General features: G+C 49.9%; 1 protein-coding gene across 33 annotated transcripts in view; it reads right to left on the reverse strand.

Annotated features, from left to right (window-relative positions):
• Nucleotides 1-18,425, reverse strand: part of NFASC (neurofascin) — a 97,357-nt gene that overhangs the window by 39,954 nt on the left and 38,978 nt on the right. For 17 of the 33 annotated variants that reach the window (XR_005931316.1, XM_029999698.1, XM_041119791.1 and 14 more), the window contains exons 3-17: nt 16,272-16,289; nt 15,134-15,239; nt 14,739-14,935; nt 14,255-14,377; nt 13,877-14,047; nt 10,902-10,952; nt 5,734-5,845; nt 4,903-5,087; nt 4,362-4,493; nt 3,910-4,053; nt 3,391-3,502; nt 3,126-3,292; nt 2,395-2,542; nt 1,629-1,753; nt 657-692 (exon numbers count right to left, since the gene is read on the reverse strand). Coding sequence is in view for 32 of the 33 variants with exons in the window: in XM_029999698.1 (XP_029855558.1) it covers nt 657-692; nt 1,629-1,753; nt 2,395-2,542; nt 3,126-3,292; nt 3,391-3,502; nt 3,910-4,053; nt 4,362-4,493; nt 4,903-5,087; nt 5,734-5,845; nt 10,902-10,952; nt 13,877-14,047; nt 14,255-14,377; nt 14,739-14,935; nt 15,134-15,239; nt 16,272-16,289 (1,827 nt within the window). In the remaining variant the exon portion in view is untranslated. The remainder of the gene's footprint in view (nt 1-656; nt 693-1,628; nt 1,754-2,394; nt 2,543-3,125; nt 3,293-3,390; nt 3,503-3,909; nt 4,054-4,361; nt 4,494-4,902; nt 5,088-5,733; nt 5,846-10,901; nt 10,953-13,876; nt 14,048-14,254; nt 14,378-14,738; nt 14,936-15,133; nt 15,240-16,271; nt 16,290-18,425) is intronic. The other 16 variants (XM_029999730.1, XM_041119793.1, XM_041119799.1 and 13 more) reach the window with 5 other exon arrangements.

The following is an 18,425-nucleotide window of genomic DNA, read 5'->3' on the forward strand; positions in this document are numbered from 1 at the left end:
TGCAGCTCTTGGTGGACCAGAGCAATTTTTCAAATACAAATGTGCCCATGTACTAATTGTGCCTTGCCTTGAAACCCTACCTGCTCCCTGTACAACTGATGTTATCTGGTGGTGGAAGCACGATATAGTGGCTTAGCAGGGGGATGTATGATCTTACAACAAACTACACGCAGCTGTCCAAAACATAATTGCAAACATATAGAATAGAAAGCACACAAAGCCTCAATGAAAATACATACTTGTTAGAAATGCTCTGGGCACAATTCTGGTTTCTTTAGCTGGTCACAACCCACATGATCGCACAGAACCATTTCATGCAACAAGAGTAACAGTAATAACTTCTTTCCAGGTAAAGGTCAAGGGATTCAATGTGATTTTTTTTTTTTCCTCCCATCAGGGCTCACCATTTCCAGGTATGGGTAAAGTGATTCTTGCACTCAGGAATTGGCACTGTGGGACACGAAATGATGTGGCACAGGACCTTTCTACCCGCGGCCATCTGGATGGTTTTTCAAGGACAACTTGGACAGGACTTGGAAGCATCAGCTCCCAGCTTTCTCAGCTGCTACACCTAGATTTTCTGTTGGCATTATTGGCAAGGCAAAACAAAATCAATTTACGAAATAAAATAAATGCAATGAATTAGTGATGATTACCTTTCGGTAACTCTCTCAAACGGTTAGCAGGGATGGCTGCAAGGTAAGACATTGGTTGTTAACGGTGTTAGTTTAGTCATTAAGGTTGGGTGGCCAAAGGAGCATCTGGCAAATATAAAGTTACACACACAGTTACAGGTTTCAGAAGGATCCAAGTCTGCCTGGGGACCAGAGTAGGTACGTCCTTCCCCCAGAGACCTCCAGGCATGCTCTGCACACATTTATTCATACTTCTAGTACACAGCAAAGGGGAAACATCAGCCTTTTATAGAGTTAATTAGCTATTAAGGGAAAAGGAGGGGAAATAAAACAAGCCCAGTCAAATTATTAGGGATATGGGATTCATATTGCACTCTGACTTTTGTAGGGCACTGTGGGTCTATGCCAGCAGCACTGGCCGGTTGGGGCACTCCTGTGAATGCAGCACATCAGCAAGATCTGAGGTGGCCGAGAGCAGGGATTGATAAATCTGTGTTTTGCAAGTAGATCTCGCAGTGTACATAAATGGGTATGGGGAATGGGCTTAGGTTTGTCACTCACTATACTGAAAAGGGGACCTGCAAGGCTGGGAGTGGCTTGCTCTCACCCCCAGGTTTCCAGTGTTGCTCAGCACCCTGACATTCAGTTAAATTCACTTGCAAATTTAGGACCATTCTCACAGAGTTTCAACGTCCACATTTAGATATTTTTAGCTGTATGTAATAACTGCCCTTTTTTTTTTTTTGTCTCAGATGCAAGTTTTCTTCAACTCAAATCCAATGCCATTGTCTGAGTCTGAGATTAGGCAGCACGTCCTTGCCGAGTCCTGCAGCAACGGAACAATTGCTCTGCCAGCATCTCCCTGAGCATCTCTGCTTCAGAGGACAATTCTGTGATCACAGATCACCCTTTCAGTCTGACCTTGAAGTCAGTCTGTTGTATTAAAAATAAAGCATTTAGCTCTGCGGGAGTACGTTGGGAGGACAGCTTTACCTAGTACAGTGAGGTACGCTTTAGCTGAGTCCTTGTCCAGCTCAGTGCTAGCTATGCAGGTGTAATCCCCTTGGTCCTTTTCAGCCACGCCATGTATTGTCAGACCATCATCTTCTTTCTTCATCCTTAAAGGGATGAAAACGATAATCACACAACTGTGCCTAAGCACATTAAGCAGGAGGATTGAGGTCTCACTGTTCCCTGATAAAATGCATATAAAAGCCCAAACAGAACAGGAGTACGTCTCTGGTCTGAAGATTTTATCAGCTAAGGATGTGTTGAGTTATTCTTGGAAACCTCATTTCCAAAGGAATCAGCAAATGTGCTCTGGTATATATCTGGAATAATCACGCTTTTAGGAAAACAGTCTGACCTCTGACTGGCTCGTGTCCTGTGATCAGATGTCACTTCATGAGAAGGGAGTCAGCTATGGAAAGGAAATTACAACTGTACCACTCACACCAGATAAACATTGATTTTGAAGTAGCTTGTTATTAACTAACTAACTCACGCATTTTATCAAGATGTCCTAAAATATCTGTAAATAAAACCTATAGTCAAAGTCTGGATTAACTGATAAGTCAATTTTAATTGCTAGGCACTGTCTGTTGGAAGGAGCTAGTAACATTGAAGTATCAAGAACAGCAAATGTTGCCTAGATGGGAACTCGATGTTTATCCATATTGTCCCTGGTGACCCCTGAAACATTCTTTAAAAAGTCTGACAACCCTGGGAGAGAAGACCCACAAAACTGTTCAACACAGACCTGTTTCCAATGTACAGGGGTGCGTCATCTTTGAGCCACGTGACTGTAAGTTTCAGCGTAGGGTCATGCTTTATACGGCAGTGGAGGCGAGGCGTGGAGCCCCTCTTCACCACTTGATCTTCTGGTCCTCTCACAATCCTCGTTGGGTCTGCACAAAGTCAGAAAAAAAGCATTAGGCACCAAACTGCTGGGTCTTAGCTCAGGAACTCAAAGAGCAGTGTTACTTGGAAAGGACAAGCATGTGTGTCAAGTGTTTGTCCAGCTTGCTATAGTGAACTTCTCTGACACAAATGCTTGCAAATAGATTAATTTAATAAGCCATTAATTCATGCTGACCCTTTAAAAAATACCCAGTTTTCTGAGTCAGCAATCAGTTTTGCTGAACAGGGAGAGCCCTGGTGGAAACTTGATTCAGAAGATGTTTTATTGCCATCAGTTAACCCTGAGGAACACTTTGTATTTCTCTTCACATTGCTTATGGTATCTTACAGCTCAATATCCACAGCCGGCCCTTCTACAGCTTCAGTATGTCCACAGCCTTGTTTTTTTCCAACATTAAAAGGGAATCTGTACCGTTTTCTGGATTCCAGCTCCAAATTACGTAGTGCCTGTCCTGCTGACAGACTGCTGGAGCGCACAACCGACCCTCCCTTAACCTAAATTATTATTTCTCCTGCAAGTTTCAAAAGATCCAAGAGACCATTTTGACCTAGAGCCCTTCGTGCCCCTACCTTTGACCTCCAGGCGAACCTGGGCCTCCGCTTTACCCAGGATGTTGGTAGCGACGCAAGTGTAGATACCCTGGTCCTCCTTCCGAGCCATGTTCATCTCCAAGCTCCCATTCTCATGCGCCTTGTAGTTTCCTCCATCCAGTGTGTTCCCCTGGCCGTTCTTAAACCTCACAACACCACAAAGTGCTATTGTAAGGGAAGAAAGAGCAGGAAACCTCCTCTCCCCACCCATCCGGACTGGCAGGGGACGTGCTGCAGCTCTTACCATCTCAGGGTGGGGATTGGCGAGCCAAAGAAGGGGCAGTCAAGTCGGGTCCTGTTGTTTTGAATCACCTTGATGAGCTGATTGCGGGGGCCCAGTATCCGTGGAGGCACGTCTGCAAATAGCAAAAATCACAGCCGTTGAGAAAGAAAAGGAACCAATTTCCAGACCGCTGCTCCCTTTCCAGTCTTTTCAGCCACCCTCCCTTCTCTTTTGTTCACTCTTCCTTGTTGACACTTTCAAGACTCAGTAGAGCTTCTCCATTCCCTCTCATCTCTCCTTCCCTTTCTAGCCTCGCTACACAAATCAGCTTGCTTACATCTTAGCACCGACAGGACTTGCTCAGCCTTGCATGGCTTTGCAGGTCCGTGGCAACGGACTTCTGCTCCAAAGCCTGGTTGCAGAGATCATGTACCTTTGTGCAATTAGCCTCAGAGTAGCTAACAACAAAGAGGAAAGCAAACAGAGAACTTGTGCAGGGAAAACTTGAGTATAGGGTGTTCATCCTCCAGAATTACTTACCCAGGACACTGACAAAGGCATTAGCAAGAAGGTAGCCGTGCTCATTGGACGCGTTGCATTGATACACGGCACTGCTGCCGATCTGGGTATCTCGAAATACAATGGTGTCTCCAGCTACCTCTCGGCTCGGGTTGGGGGGAGAAGCTTCAAAACAGAGAGCACTCAAATTAAATTTTTAATTAAAATTCACAAGACTGTCTATCATGACGCATCTTTCCGTCCCAGCCCAGATAAAACCAGACGATGGTACGTGACCTTCCCAGCCTACAAAGACACGGTTCAACTGGCCTCATCTCAGACAAGCAGGTGGTTTATGTGCTGCGATGCCAGAGCCCACACACACCGCTCAGTGAGGTGCCTGGCACCCCGACAGCAGCTCTGGCTCTCATGGTCAGTCACGACATCCTTGGCTAGGTTTTTTGTAAAGGAGGTACAGATTCTTCCTTGCTCACCTTCTATAGGTTCGCCATTCACCAGCCACTGTATCGCAGGCTTGGGGTTCCCGTTGGCGCGACACACCAGCCGGCCATCCTCGCCAGGGGCCAGAATGAGGTTTTGGGGTTCATCCAACCAGTATGGAGCAGCTTTAAAATACACCAATGCACCAGTTATGAATGCAGCAATACTGCCTCATCCAAAATCCCCTCTCCACTGCTCCCTGCTGAACTAAGACAACGAAAACACCGTCCTCTCGAGTGGGCTTCCCTGGGTGCAGTGAGGGTGGCGAGTCCTCTTCCCCCCCTCTTTGGCCACACAAAACCACAGCCATTTATATCGGTGAAGCTCTGCTGAGTTACACCAGCTGAAAGCACATCTCACATTGCTTTTAGGTCAGTTTGGACAAGAAGCAAGTATGGCTAGATACAGCAGAGAAACAGCCCCCGCAGAAAGCCCTCGCTGCCCCTTTCAACAAATCAGAGCACCCCCTCCCATGCACACCCCTCAGCTTCTGGTTGCAAAGGTAAAAAAGATGGCAAGGTAAAGATGACGTACCCTTCACTCTCACCGAGATCGTGTGGCGGATGCTGCCCATCTTGTTCGATGCCAAGCAGAAATACTCCCCGGAGTCTTCCTCGGAGACGTTGGAGATACGAAGAGCCTTGTTAAAGTTTTCCAGCTTGGTTTTGCCTGCTGGGAGCTCTCCTCCTTTCTTGTACCACATGATGTCTGGTGCTGGTCTAAGGAGAGGGGAGGAGATAAATGCTTTTGCAAGACAAGAAAATTACTCCTAAGAAAACAGTTGATCATCCCACACTCGGAACCACTCGCACCCAGGGAGAAGGACTGATCCAACTGCTGGGCCACCCTCCTTCCTACCACAGGGCCTAAACCAGCACCCTGAGCATCACCAGCTGATCAGGAGCGGGGTCCATCTCACGCCTCGTGCTTGGGGATGCAGAGCACGGGTCTGGCAGGGTGTGCAGGCAGCACCAGGCAGCACACCCTGGGAGTGCTGCCAAAGGCTGACCCCGAGCCCAGGATGCTTCTGCAGTTACTATAGCATGGTGAGGAGCACCCAGGAGATTTGCAAATAGCTATAAGGACAAACCAGTGGGGAATTATCCTTGGACAGCAAGTACCCGAAGCCACCTGCTTCTCTGAAAAGTGCTGCGAAACTCAGCTCTCCTGTTTGCTCCATGCTCTTATGCTTCAAGTAGGTCATGAGAGTATTGTTAATAGCAGTTAAAAGGAAGGGAATGACCCCTTTTTCTAGCCAGAGGTATTTCCACTGGTGATTCAACATCTTGGTCCCAAGGCCATCCCACCGGGGACTGCTGGGGACCACCCTCTCCCCAATTCTGCCAGCCGGGAAGCGGTACGTACACTCCTGAAGCAATGCACTCCAGCAAGAGGTCCACCCCTCTGAGCACCATCTGACTGCTTGAGGTCCCGTACGGATACATGAAGCTGGGAGTTGTTTCCGTAATCCCTCGGGCTGAAATCAGCGGGAGAGAAAAAAAACAAACAAACAAAGTGTTTTTAAACTCTCCTTTGCCACAGCAACGGGGAGGGCACATACAGGGCCAGAAATTACACGGTGTTTTCGGGGGGAAGCTGTCAAGTTCCTGGCCAAGCCTGGGATACTGAACTCACCCAGAAACGTACCTGGAAAGTAGAGAAAGGCTCAAGGTAATTTTTAAAGTTAAAAAATAGGGGGGTAGAGAGAGGATGCTTGGCAGGCAGGGAGGTAAAGGAGCAGCAGAGGATGGGCAGAGGGAGCTGAGCCGCGGGGATGGTGCATCAGGAAAGTCCCCGCAGCACCAGCTCCCGCCGGGGCAGTGCCTCTCCTGCCCACCCCTGCCTCTAGTGCAAAGAAATGGGCTGAGATCAGGTGAGACTCGGAAATACTGATGGACAAAACATGTAATGAAGGACAAAAGGAACAAATGGGTACAGGAAGGGTTTAATCAGACAACTGAGCTGCTTTGCCACAGAGCTCTCCAAAATACAGAGGATCCCAGCGCTGTCTGGGGCTCTAGCAGCAGCAAGGAGGTTTCCCACCCTTACTAGGAGCTGTGGGGCCTGGAAGGACAGTGCCCTTTGGAAAGGAACACCTTGGCGACTAAAATGACAAATTTCAGGACTGGACAGGAAAGTTTAACAGGAGAAAACCAGGGGAAGACACAAGACAACTCTCTACAGATACACACCGCAAAGGTCTCTTTGTGTGTGTGGGGGGGAATTATTAATGGAATAAATTCCATTAATAAGTGGAATTATTAAACTAGATCTAGATCAGTGAGGACAAAGGATGAGATGGGCTTGAAAGCAGCAGCAGCAGAGATGGAGGTTATGAGATTAGGAAAGGGGACAGAATGGCCAGGGTTGGCACAGGGTCACTACAAGTATTGAAGCGGTCCATGGGGAGAGCCCACCCCGGTGCTGGAGCAGGATCTTGGGGCACAGACCAAACCCTTTCCCACTGCCCCGAAAGCTTTGTTCGCTCAGCGAGCAGGAGGCAGCCAGGCGTGCCCAGCACCGTGGGGTTTTGGGGGATGCCCACATCTATTTGGGAAGCCTCCACCAGAGCTCTGGTAGGGGAAAAGGGCTGGGAAGAAGGAAAGGAGAGAGGGCAGGGGTTGTTCCTGGAATTCCCATCAGCCTGCCTTAGGGAAAGCCTGGGACCAGGCTCACAAGGGGAAAACCCCCCCAACCCCAGGAGTTAAATGGTGCCTTTGAAACGACTCCACATCTGCTGGAGCACGGCCGCACACACGCATCCCACCGCTCCCACCGCTCCCACAGGTTACCGGTCCACATGTGCTGGTCAGCGGGTTAGTCAATTATTTGATTAATGGATTACCAGGGCAGGCAAATCTTGACCTTATCCTGAAGGGCCAGTTCTCTGGGCAGGCACACGCCGCTGTTTGCTTGCCTGCTTCTGGAGAGGATCTTTTTCTTGGTTAAAACAAGCCGCCCATGCCAGGGCTCTGCGGGGGGATGACAGAGCCAGCGGCTGGATTTAAAAAGTCAGCACTTATCAACAACTCCCATACCTCCGGCCACATTCGTGATCTTCTCTCTTCTCATGTGATTAGGAGAGTGGGATATTATTTTATAAGTCAATATTGGCTTTTATTAGCCAACAGTCTGCAGCCTGTTTGAACAGTCTGTACACTTCACTCCCACAGTGAACCCATTCGCTGAGGAGCCCGGGGAGCATAATGAGAAGAGATGAGCAGCAGTGCAAGCCAAATTTTACGAGCCATATATTAATGATGAAAATTAAAAATAAGGGAGATAAATTAGTATCCTATCCACTTGTTTAATAAATCTAACGACAACACTGCATAGCTGATAAGCTTTTTGCCTTAGTACAGCACTACTAATAAATATTTTGCTATTTATAATAGGGAGTGGCCAGAAATTCTCTCAGGCAGAGGTACTGCTCCAGCTCTGAACTTGCAGCAGCTACAGCTGGAAGCTGTCAGACAAATAGCAATGTCTCACTCGTCTGTTTGGATGGAACAGAACTGGAAAAATAAATCCCATGGCTATTTATTTCTGCTCAAAAATAGGCTCTGCTTCCAATATATTGCTGCTGTTGTCCCCACCTCTGTGAAATTGGACCCATTCAGCTGTGAACAGGACATCCCAGAAACGGCCACTTCTGACCCCGGAGCAGCCAACTGCCGCCTCCCCACAGTCCTGACCTGACGGCATTTAAAAATTGTACATCAACTCGCATTTCTACTGAAAGGCGATAATAGGAATATGCACATCCAGACACATCCCATCTGTTCACCTCCTGCACAGCTAGCCAGCTTTAAAACATCCTGCAGGTTTGCCAAAAGAAAAAATAAAATAAAATAATTAAAAAAAAACCAAACAGAAAAAGGAACAAAACAGATTTTCGTTTCCATTTTAAAAAAAGGTGAGAAATTTCTGCTAATAAAATATTCAATTAATCCTTTTAGAGAATTTTTCCTTCATCGTTGCAGACGGTTTGCCTAGGGAATTAAGTTGGCAGCAAGGAAATCATTGCACCCGCTATGAGCCGTGGGGAGAAGGGCTTGGTTGCGTTTCCTGCGATTAACCTGGCCCTTGAGTGCAGTTTGAGACGAGCGTCCCACAAACCGCTCGTGCCCCACGTCCACACCAGCATGTCCCATGTCCCCGAGATGAGCTCGAGCACATCCATCGCAGTCCGGCGGGGAAGGGGACTTTGCCATGCACCGCCAGCCTGTCCCGTCCCATCGAGCTTCCCTGCCAGCTCTGCAGAGCCCTTTGCCAGCTGGCTCTGGAGCTGAGCCCGTACCGTAGGGACCAGCACCCCAAAGTACAGGGTCCGAGAGCCCCAAGTCTCCCAAACACCTAAAATACTTGGGAGATTGATGTCCCTCTTCCCCACTCCCGACCCCTAAAACTCCTTGCTTTGCTGCGGCTGGTTCCAGTGGCCAGTATGGCCAGACAGGTCATTCCAGGGAGAAACACGGGGTTAGCAAAAAGAAAAAAGGGCTGAGGGTAAGAATTTTTTCACCAGTTTGTTAACTATTAAGAAATTGCTGGGTTGGAGCTCAGATTTGCACAGGAGTGTGAGTGGGTGATTTGAATCCACTGGACCCATAAAGTGTTCCAGGGGATGTTAAGTGCAAATAGTCCATATAATGCAAAGCGCAGGCAGTTTATCCTATGCATCTCTGAATAGAAATCTGGAGAAATCTATGAGGCTGTGCAGATAAGATCTCATTTTCCTAACCAAGTGACTATTAAGCATCCCTTTTCCCAGAACAAAGATGTGCAGCGGGAGATCAAGAAGCCCATGACCACCACAGTGACTTTCCTTCCTGAACTGGCGAGGGCTGCAAACACAGAAGCAGTGCCCAGCCAGCGTGAAGGCATTCTCTCTGAAACGCAAACATCGTTTATGCTGCTGAGGTGTAAGATATATTTACAGGAGATCTCGCCACTGGATTTCTCTTTGGTCCCTGGCCCTGTGTGCCTGCGAGAGAGGCATCTCCTCCCGCTTGCCTCTAGTTGAGGCATGATGCAGTTTACGCAGTTCCCATTGAAACTAGTTTTGCTGGCAATCCCCTTTCACAGCCATTTCTACAAATATTTTCAGACTATGCCCAGCCCATTTGCTGCCACCAGCACTTCCTCCAAGACTGGTTCCTCTGCTGAGCCTTCCCCAGCTCTCCAGCATCCTCAGAAACCTCCCACTCCTGGCTGCCAGTGAGATGCCAACACCCCAGTTCCCTTGGCCGGGAAGGGATGCCCAGCCTGCCCGCTGGCACTGGAGGGCTCTCGACGGGGACACCAAACCCAGTGCCCTCGCCTGGCACATCCTCCTCTTCTCACACTCCAACTCTCTCTGCTCTTAGCTGGCAAAAGCACTCCTTGGCCCCAAAAGTCCCCGTGGAAGAAGAAAAAGTGCCCTGGATCACACAAGGCACAAACCAACCTGTGGCTCTGGGTGGAAGGGGATGAGACAATGGCTGAGCAGGATTTTGCCATAGGACACAGCTGGGGACCAGCCCAGGGCATGGCTGGGGTTGTCCCCATCCCGCTGCCACACAACCCTGGTCCCAGTAAGCAGCAAGAGGGGCAGAAAGCAAATCCTGCTCAAAACAGCGCCCGGCCTTGGGGCAATCGGACTCCATAGTGGGTTTTGGCGAGGCATTCGCATCCCTGATAGTGCCTACGCTCTCAGCATCACCCGCAAACAGCCTCATCTCCCCGCTCCCTTACAAACCCTGCTGCTGCCCAACTCTGCCGGCATTATCCCGTCACGTCTGTGACACTTCCAATCCATTCTCAGGGCAGCGATCGTGCCCCGGGGAGCCGCGCGGTTTTGTGTCTGAAGCATAATTTATGAGTTTGGGATGCGCTTCTCCCAGCAAACGCAGGCTCCGGAGGTAATCTCCCTGCCCAGACAAAGGGCAAGAGCCTCGTGAAAGCATCCAACACGTACAACCTCACCACAAAGAAACAAAGCACCCAGCTTTTAAGAAAACCAAATACTCTTTTTTTTTCTTTCTTTCTTTCTTTTTTTTTCTCCCAGTCACTGCCTGTGTTTAGCTGCAAGTACAATAGATGCTCTTTCTGAAGACAGAAGAGGGATGGCGGGTCTTATCTTTAAATCATGAGCCTTTGCTGAGGACAAGCCACCTCTTCAGCAAGGAAGCAAGCTGGGCTTGCTCAGCCAAGCAGACTTTTTCACGTGGGCCAGATCCTATTAATGCAAATGCCTCTCAAGCTGGGCTCCACATACCCAGTTAATTAGCTTAAAACTCAATAATTTCAAGGTGTCAAAACTTTGAGGGGATTTTGTCATCGTTTGGCTCGTTTCGTCCCACCCATTTTTGCAAAGTTGAGGCCGTAACCCACGAACGGGGACGCGGGCACACACAGGGGTGCGTGGGCACAGACGAAGGGCAGACGATGCTGCGAACGCGGCGGCTCGCTGCCCGGTTAGCGCGGGAGATCAGTCAGGTTAGGCAGAAGGGGGGTTAAATTGTGAAGGTCTCCAGAAGCCAGCGTTGACTCACCACTGTACATGTCAGTGTGATTTCGTAAAGACGTTTCGTTATGGGGTTTCTCTGCAATAAACAAAAGACCGTGAGCATATCGAGTGCCACAAAGCGGGCGGGGGGACAGGCGGTGCGGGGGGGACAGGGGACAGAAAACAAAATAACTTCCTGAAACACAAGAGCAATGCGGACAGGCAACAGCAGGGACACAAAAGCACTCTGAGCACAGCTGCCTTCCACGACAAACAACACAACACAGCAATAAAGGAGAGGAAAAGAAGGCTGTTTTCCTCCTACAAGATGGAAGGACAAATAAATGTATGAAAATCGTATCACAAACATTTCCTTGAATGGTTTTTCTTTTTGCTATAAAGACAGTTGTATCTTTGGAAAAAAAAAAATTCAGTTCCAGTTGGAGAAGAAAAATGGTTTTTCTCTCAGTTTCTTAACTATGAGGGAAACATATTCCAGCTGCTTTTTCCCAGCATAAAGCATAGGTTGGACACAGCTAGGCAGCAGTGTAAGGATGCAGAAAGGCATGGCGAAGATAAACAAATAAAAATAATAATAATAATTAGGCTCTAAAAGCATAACCTGCTGTAAAATCCCTTTTAATTACAAGGTAATTAAAGTAGATTGTGTTACATGCAAAATACCACCTCTTCAATAACACGCTGCTCTCAGTTATTGACAACCACTGCCAGCCATCACCTATGCTTGAAGAAGAAAGCTAATTGCCACCCACGCTCTGCGAGGAGCCGGGGGATGCACCGTCCTGCCCCGCGGCTGCTGGAGGATCTGCCCTCCTCAGCTCACACCACTACCCGAAATACTGCTTCGGTGTCTGAGAACGCCCTGGTTTCCACCGGCATGTGGCAGAGCCGTGTTATGGTATCATCTGCCCAACAGGACATGCACGAGGCTATGTTGGCTACCATATAGTTGTTGCCCTGAGCCGTAAGTCATCAGCCACACACCGTGTCTCTGTGCAAGGGGGTTAAGAGAGCCCCAGCAGATGCCCAAGAGCTACTTGAACCTGGATACACCAGAGAAACTCTCTGCAGGGAAAGGCATGGGTGTATCGCTCCCCCAAACCTTTGTATTTTTCTCTTCTTGCATCCAAAGACGTGGCAATCCCATGCAATGATTTTTCAGCAGCTGGTGAACTTTTTTTTAAGGACAGCCTATGCTCATGGCTTAAGGCTGAGATGATTGAACAGCTTGAGACAAATACAAGCTCGTCTCCTTTGAACATTCTACGTATCAAGAATCTTTTGTATCATAACAGATGAGAAATTAGAGCTTCAGTTCTTTAAATTATAAGGGCCTCTGGGGAGCTCATGGGGTGGCATTTGCATCTGATAATCCAGCAGACGTTTCCAAAGGAAAACTTAAAGAGAGGGTCCAGTACAATTGGAAGCCAATTCTACATAGCCTGGGAGCAAAACGCTGTGATGGCATCCAAGTGCAGCAGGAGGGGGAGCTTGTATCTGTCTGCACAGAAATCTTCCAGGATTTCTTCCGCATTTTTTCTAGAGTTTGACAAATATGTCAGGCTGGAGCCTTCAGAGGCTCAGATGACCACAGATCTCTGTTTGCCAGAATTTCTCCAGCTCACACTAATTTAGGACTCAGTCCTTCCCTAATAGGTAAACGCTGGCATTGTTTGGCCAGCTCTGTAAACAGACAAATAATACTCAGAATGAATTACCTACACACATTCCTCACCATTAGCAAAGAGCCTGTTTATAGTATTTATATTGCTGATTCTCCACTCATGCTTTACACAGAGGAGAAGCTGTTACAATGAAAGTACAAAACACTCCAGGCCCCGTCTGCTTCTCATGTCACTTTCAGGTCGCTTTAATAGCGTTACTTCTAATTTAAGCTGCTGCGAGATCAAATTAAGCTCCTAACACTGGGATTCAGGAGCGCCTCGTGCCTGCTTCACACAAGACCTTGCATCTGCCAGCACACGCTACCCCTTCCTCCCAGTCGGACCTTACTGGGAATGGGAGATGGCTCCTGTTTGATGACTGGGGCCCATAGATGCTGTTTCTGTGCTGATCACTTATTGCACCAGTGCTCTGCACACACACCCCCTCCCCAAAAGAGAGCCCATGCTCTGCAGGACCTGCATCAAGTCAAGAGCTTCGTGTCCTGCAGCACTCTGCTCAGTTCCCCTCTGCCAGCATTCCCACCAGCCAGCTGGCATGAAACGTGTTAGCATCGGGAACTCGCCTTCCTTCGAGCAGTCTCATTTCGGGAGAAGAGACTGCTGGTGGCTGGACCTGCTCATGGAAAAGCTTTTCACATGCCTGGAGAGCGCCATGCCGGTGTTCCTCCTGTCCTCCAAGATGATGCTCTTCACCAGGGTGAAACTGAGATCGCTGACCACCCTGAACACGTCCCACGTGTACACGCTCAGACCCCAAAGGCTCAAGCCCTCCTAGCAGCATGTCCCAGAACAAAGGAGCTAAACAGCAGCTCCTGGGCGGTAGGTAAATCCCGAGCTGTGCAAGGTTGACACACACTCAGCCCCCCGTGCAGCACCAGCACGTAAACCTAAGCCTGGAGCAAACCAAGACTATTCTCAGCTTTTCAAACTAGGGACAGCTCACTTGATATTATACATTCCCCTAAAGATGGGGGGAATGCCTCATCTGTGTTGAAATGCTTTCCAGTTTATCCCAGACACATGGACTTAGCGATACCTGCACCAAGCCACCTCTGTGGCCCCCAACCCATGAAGTTGCAAAGCTCTGAGATGCTGGAGGGAAACCAGCCACCCCTCCCTGCCAGGTTAGCCATCCGAGGACTATCATTCCTCATCCAAACTGGTTCTTGTACTATCCTAAACAAAATGAAGGAAGCCACACTTCTCCCTGGTAGGTCTCAGTGCCGTCAAGGACAGAAACAAGGTGTCTGGAAGGAAAACCCTGTCCAGGAGAGGCCAGGGAAGACCCATCCCGAGCAATCACCGTGACACTTACTGGTTTTCACCTTGAGGGTGTAGGGGGTTTTCTGCTGAATGGTGTGGGTGAAGTGGAAGCGCGCGTTGCAGCTGTAGTCGGTCTGGGCATCCTGCAGCATGACGTTGGAGAAGTACAGGTCGCCGTTCTGGCCCTGGGAGACGCGCTTGTCCTGGTGGATGGGCTCCATGGCTGCAGGGGAGAACAGGTATTCAGAGCAAGTCAGATCCTCCCGCGGGTGGCTGCATAAAGCAGAAAATCAACCCCCCGACCCAAGCCACGTTCCAAGCTCTGAACTAGCAGTAAAGACCATAAACGTAGTTATTTTAAATAACCTCTGCAGGCGATGGAAAGGCTGCCCACAGGGTTCTAGGTGGGAAGAGGGTTTCCCCAACTCACAGCTGCTCATCCAGAAGATGACGGGAGAGGGCAGGCCAGGCGGCGGGTTGCACTGCAGGCTGAGTGGAGCGCCTTCGTCCACCTCTATCACATCCACCTTCTCCTTGGGCCACAGGGGAGACTCTGCCATAAGAAGTAAAGACACCGTGTGAGGAAGGGAGGGTAGTAACTTTGCAGATCCCTTCCCGCTGGACCTGGCCTGGTTTCAATGGAGCGGCCTCAATGCAAACTTCGTTTCTACATGTGCAAGACTCCCTTAAATCTATACCGAGTATTTCCCTGTTAGGTACAATCATAACCCCCATGCCTTCCTCTCGGTCCTGTGGCTGGATACATCCCAACACAGGTAACAGATGAAGCAGGCTGAGATGTTTGAGCACTGGATATTCTCCACACCTCTTCTACAAAATCTCATACGATGCAAATAGTCCCTGCCCTCCTTGGAGCAGCTGGCTGCTTTCTCTGCACCACTGCTGTTACTCACTGGAAACCTGAAGGTGGATTTTGCTGGAGAGAGCAGTGCCATAGTCATTCCGGGCGAAGCACTGGTACTCGCCCTCGTAGTCCTCCGGCCGTCCCCCACTGTGGAAATCGATGACCAGCGTCCCCGACCGCCACCGCATGGACACCTTGGGGTCCTTCGCCACGTTGAAGAACTTCCCGTTCCGTGTCCAGGAAAAACTGCAAGTGTGGCGGAGAGGTTGGTTTTGTAACCACGGACCGCATTTACCCGGTGAGATCCTTACCTGTGCTGTGCAAGCCAACAGCTGGATTAGCTGATGGTGTAAACGGCACAGCTTGACCCCAGGGGAGCTCCTCCAGAGCCAGCTCTGATGAACAGCAGAGCTTCAGCGTAACAAGGGCTGTAGATGCACTTACGTGGGAACGGGGTTCCCTTTGGCTTCACATTCGATGAAGATGTTATCCCTTGGGTCAACGATATAGTCCTTCACGGACTGCTTGGTGATTGTGGGGGGCTGAGGCACTGCAAAGCAAATGAAAAGCCGTGAGGAGGGTTGTGCAAAGAGGGTGAATCCCCTCTCTGCCATCCTGCAGCAGATCCTGATGGGATTTCAGCTCCTTCCCCAGGCTGGACGTGCAGTTTGTGGTTTAAAGCCCTTCAACACCTGAGGAAACTACCATAAGCATTTGTGAGGGTGTGCCGTTTGTCACCTCTTGGACCATCAGCACTGTTCAGACTCCCGTTTGGTACCGGGAAGCCCCTGTTTCTCAGTCAGTATCTTAGTCTCATTAAGAAATTTCACAGTTACATCTTCCTGCTACTGCAGGTTGTTTGAATCGGACAGAAAAGCATCCTGGCTGTGCACCTCAAAGACAGGGGCTGCAGCTGGGACAGGGAGCCAGCGAGCCGCTGCAAGACGCTTACAGGTACTCTCTATGCAAGAAAGAGGCTCAAAACCTCCAGGTTTACCCTGAAGGAGCACAGCACTTGTGTTTGGAAGGGCAGGGCTTGTGAAAAGGGCCACATGAGTCCAGCAGCCAGTGTAGGACCTGGCTCCGGTCCCGAACTCTGAACCGAAGAGCTCAGTCCCACGGCTGACCCGGAACGAAGCCGCTCAGGTCCGAGGCTGTTTGCTCTTCCCCCGAGAGCTAGCGATGCTGCAAACGCGTCAGTATGTGGAGCTGAGCTTGGCACATGCGCTCGCGCGAGGCAGAGGAGCCTGCTGTGCTCCGAGGTGTGGTGTTAGCAATAACAAACCCCTACAGAAACAATATTTGCATCGCAAAGGCGGTCCGGTTTCTGCTCCAGGGAAAGCAGCAGAGCCTAAGCACTCCTCCCAAGCTGCTCCCGTGTCTCTCCCAGCCATGCCTGGCTGTGCAGAAGTGGCTTGTCCTGACTGTGGCCAGCCCTGCCACAGGGCAGGCAACGCACCCACGGACACCGCGTGCCAAGCAACAGCCACCACCGGCCCCTGGTCAGCGCGGACCCCTCGTGCCCTGTTTCGGCCATGCAGGAGACGGACACATACACACAGGGAGCGAGGGGAACACTTACATTCACTCTGAATACTTGCTGTTATTCCCCAAGTGCAAGCATAATGAAAAAAAGAAAAAGGGTTAATTGAAGAACAAACCTATATACATCATGTAGACAAACATAAACATGTACAGTTATTGTAGGGCTTGCAAATACTACACACAAACCATTTTACCATTCAAGCATGTTCTAATCTACCTACTTACTGTCCACGTGGGAGAAGCTGCTGCTGAATGGTCCTGTTAGCTGTCAGCTCTCTCTGCAGCAGGGGTTTTGGGGGCCCAAAGAGGGCACAGGTATACTCACACCACTCGCCTGTGGGCATTGGTGGCCCTGTGGTCCAGCGAGTCGCCTGCAGGAGTTAGCAACATTCCCTCCCCCCTTCTCCATGGCCAGGCTTACCCTGAGCCTCGCAGGTACATCCCCCTGAGTCAGAGGTTAATGTGTGCCTGATAAACCATTAGCTGGCTTTTTAAGTGATGCTCAAACTCAGAGAAGGTGCCTGTAACATAGGGAGAGAGATATATATCCTGTCCCCAGAACAGCGGCAGGCAGGATTTTATCCAAAGAAGAAAACTTGTTAGGGTTGGGGCAGGGGAAAAACCACCTAGGCAAGCTTAAAAGAAAAAGCAAAAAACAGTGCAGCTCCCCCTGACACAGGGTGAGCGAGGACTGTTCCCTCTGCCATGAGGGGACCCTGAGGCTTTGCCCTCTCCCAAGCTGCTTCTGCCCTTAAAACATAAGGTCCGGGGAGCAAAACTCCTCTCTGGGGACATCTCTGACTCCCGAGGTGTGTCAGCAAGGACAGCTGGGTGCCCACCAGCATCTCAACCCCCTGGTGCTGGTGGGGGTTTCCCAGCCCCCTCTGGTGGGTACCAGGCAGAGCCCGGCACTGGACAAAGGAGCTGATCTCCGTGGAGCAGAGAAGAATTTCATAGCTAGTGGTATGTGGAGGGCGCTCACAGAGCCTCTGATTTGCACCTTTATCAGCCCCTGCACAAAGCTGGAGCAGCTGGGGCTCTTTACACACCACCTGGTCAAACCTGCAGCTGTTTGAGCTCAGGCAATGCTTTCATTAGCTCAGTCTCACAGATAAGCAGTGTGTAAGGGAGCCCTGATCACCAGGTGGCTTAAACAGGAGCTGAAAACAAACCCCTGATGGCTCTGAAGGTCGGGATGGAAGTAAAACGAAGCTGATGCTCCATGTGTCCAAAAGAGCTAAGGGAGGTTGGGAAGGGTCGGCTGGCGGGGACAGGCATCAGCAGGATCCCTAACCCTCGCCCGGGGCTGGGAGGTGCTCCTCACCCGCCTGCTCTTGGCACAGCTGTGCACAACCACCTCCGTGCACATTAGTTACAAATAATCTGTCTTGCGAGGGACCCGTTCAGGAAAGGATGACCAAAGGATGCTCTTAGTTATGATCCCAGTTTCCCACCAGCACCAGAGGGGACGATGCTCTCCGGTGGCTCAGTGCTGTGCAGCAGGGAGGAGGAGGAGGTGGCTAGAGAAACGGTGAGCTGCTGAGAAATGGTGAGCTGCTGCAGGCTGCCTTGAGCATTTCTCCACCAGCTGTCAGCGTTTCTCTTATTTTTCTAAGGTCACATTATATTTAAGTAGCAAAATTACTCCTTTCCTGATGCAAAGCACAAGAAATGGCAGAAGGCGGCTGTTTGCAGACCCATTCGGTTTTCCCCAACTGCACTGGCCCCTATTTCCACGCTGGCTGCCTGCATTTCTGGAATATTATCGACGCTAACAAAGCCAGGCCTGAAGGAACCACTGAGCTGTGTACATCACATAAAATTCCCATTGCTGGGGACAAGAGTGCCCTGTGTGTGTTACAGTGCTGACTCCAGGGGAACAGGTATTTTCATCCACAATCACCTAGAATGGAGCAGAGCGGGGACTGGAGTCTGGGATCCCCTCCCTGTGCTTTCAAGTAACACAAGTATTTATTCCCCTCCACAGATCAGAGCTTTCCCACGCATTCTCTTCAGTCATTTCCAAATTTCAGCCAAAAGCCACTGCCTCAGATTTTTCCTCCCCGTTTTGCTGCCCAGAGTCAGGGATCAGCTGAGGTACCACACCTATGGCCAGCACACCCAGGACTCCACAGAGCAACAACCCACAGGACCTAATTTCTCCTATCAAGAGCAACCCTGGCACTTCAGC

This window comes from Aquila chrysaetos, chromosome 24, assembly GCF_900496995.4.
Source record: "Aquila chrysaetos chrysaetos chromosome 24, bAquChr1.4, whole genome shotgun sequence".
Lineage (NCBI taxonomy): Eukaryota > Metazoa > Chordata > Aves > Accipitriformes > Accipitridae > Aquila > Aquila chrysaetos.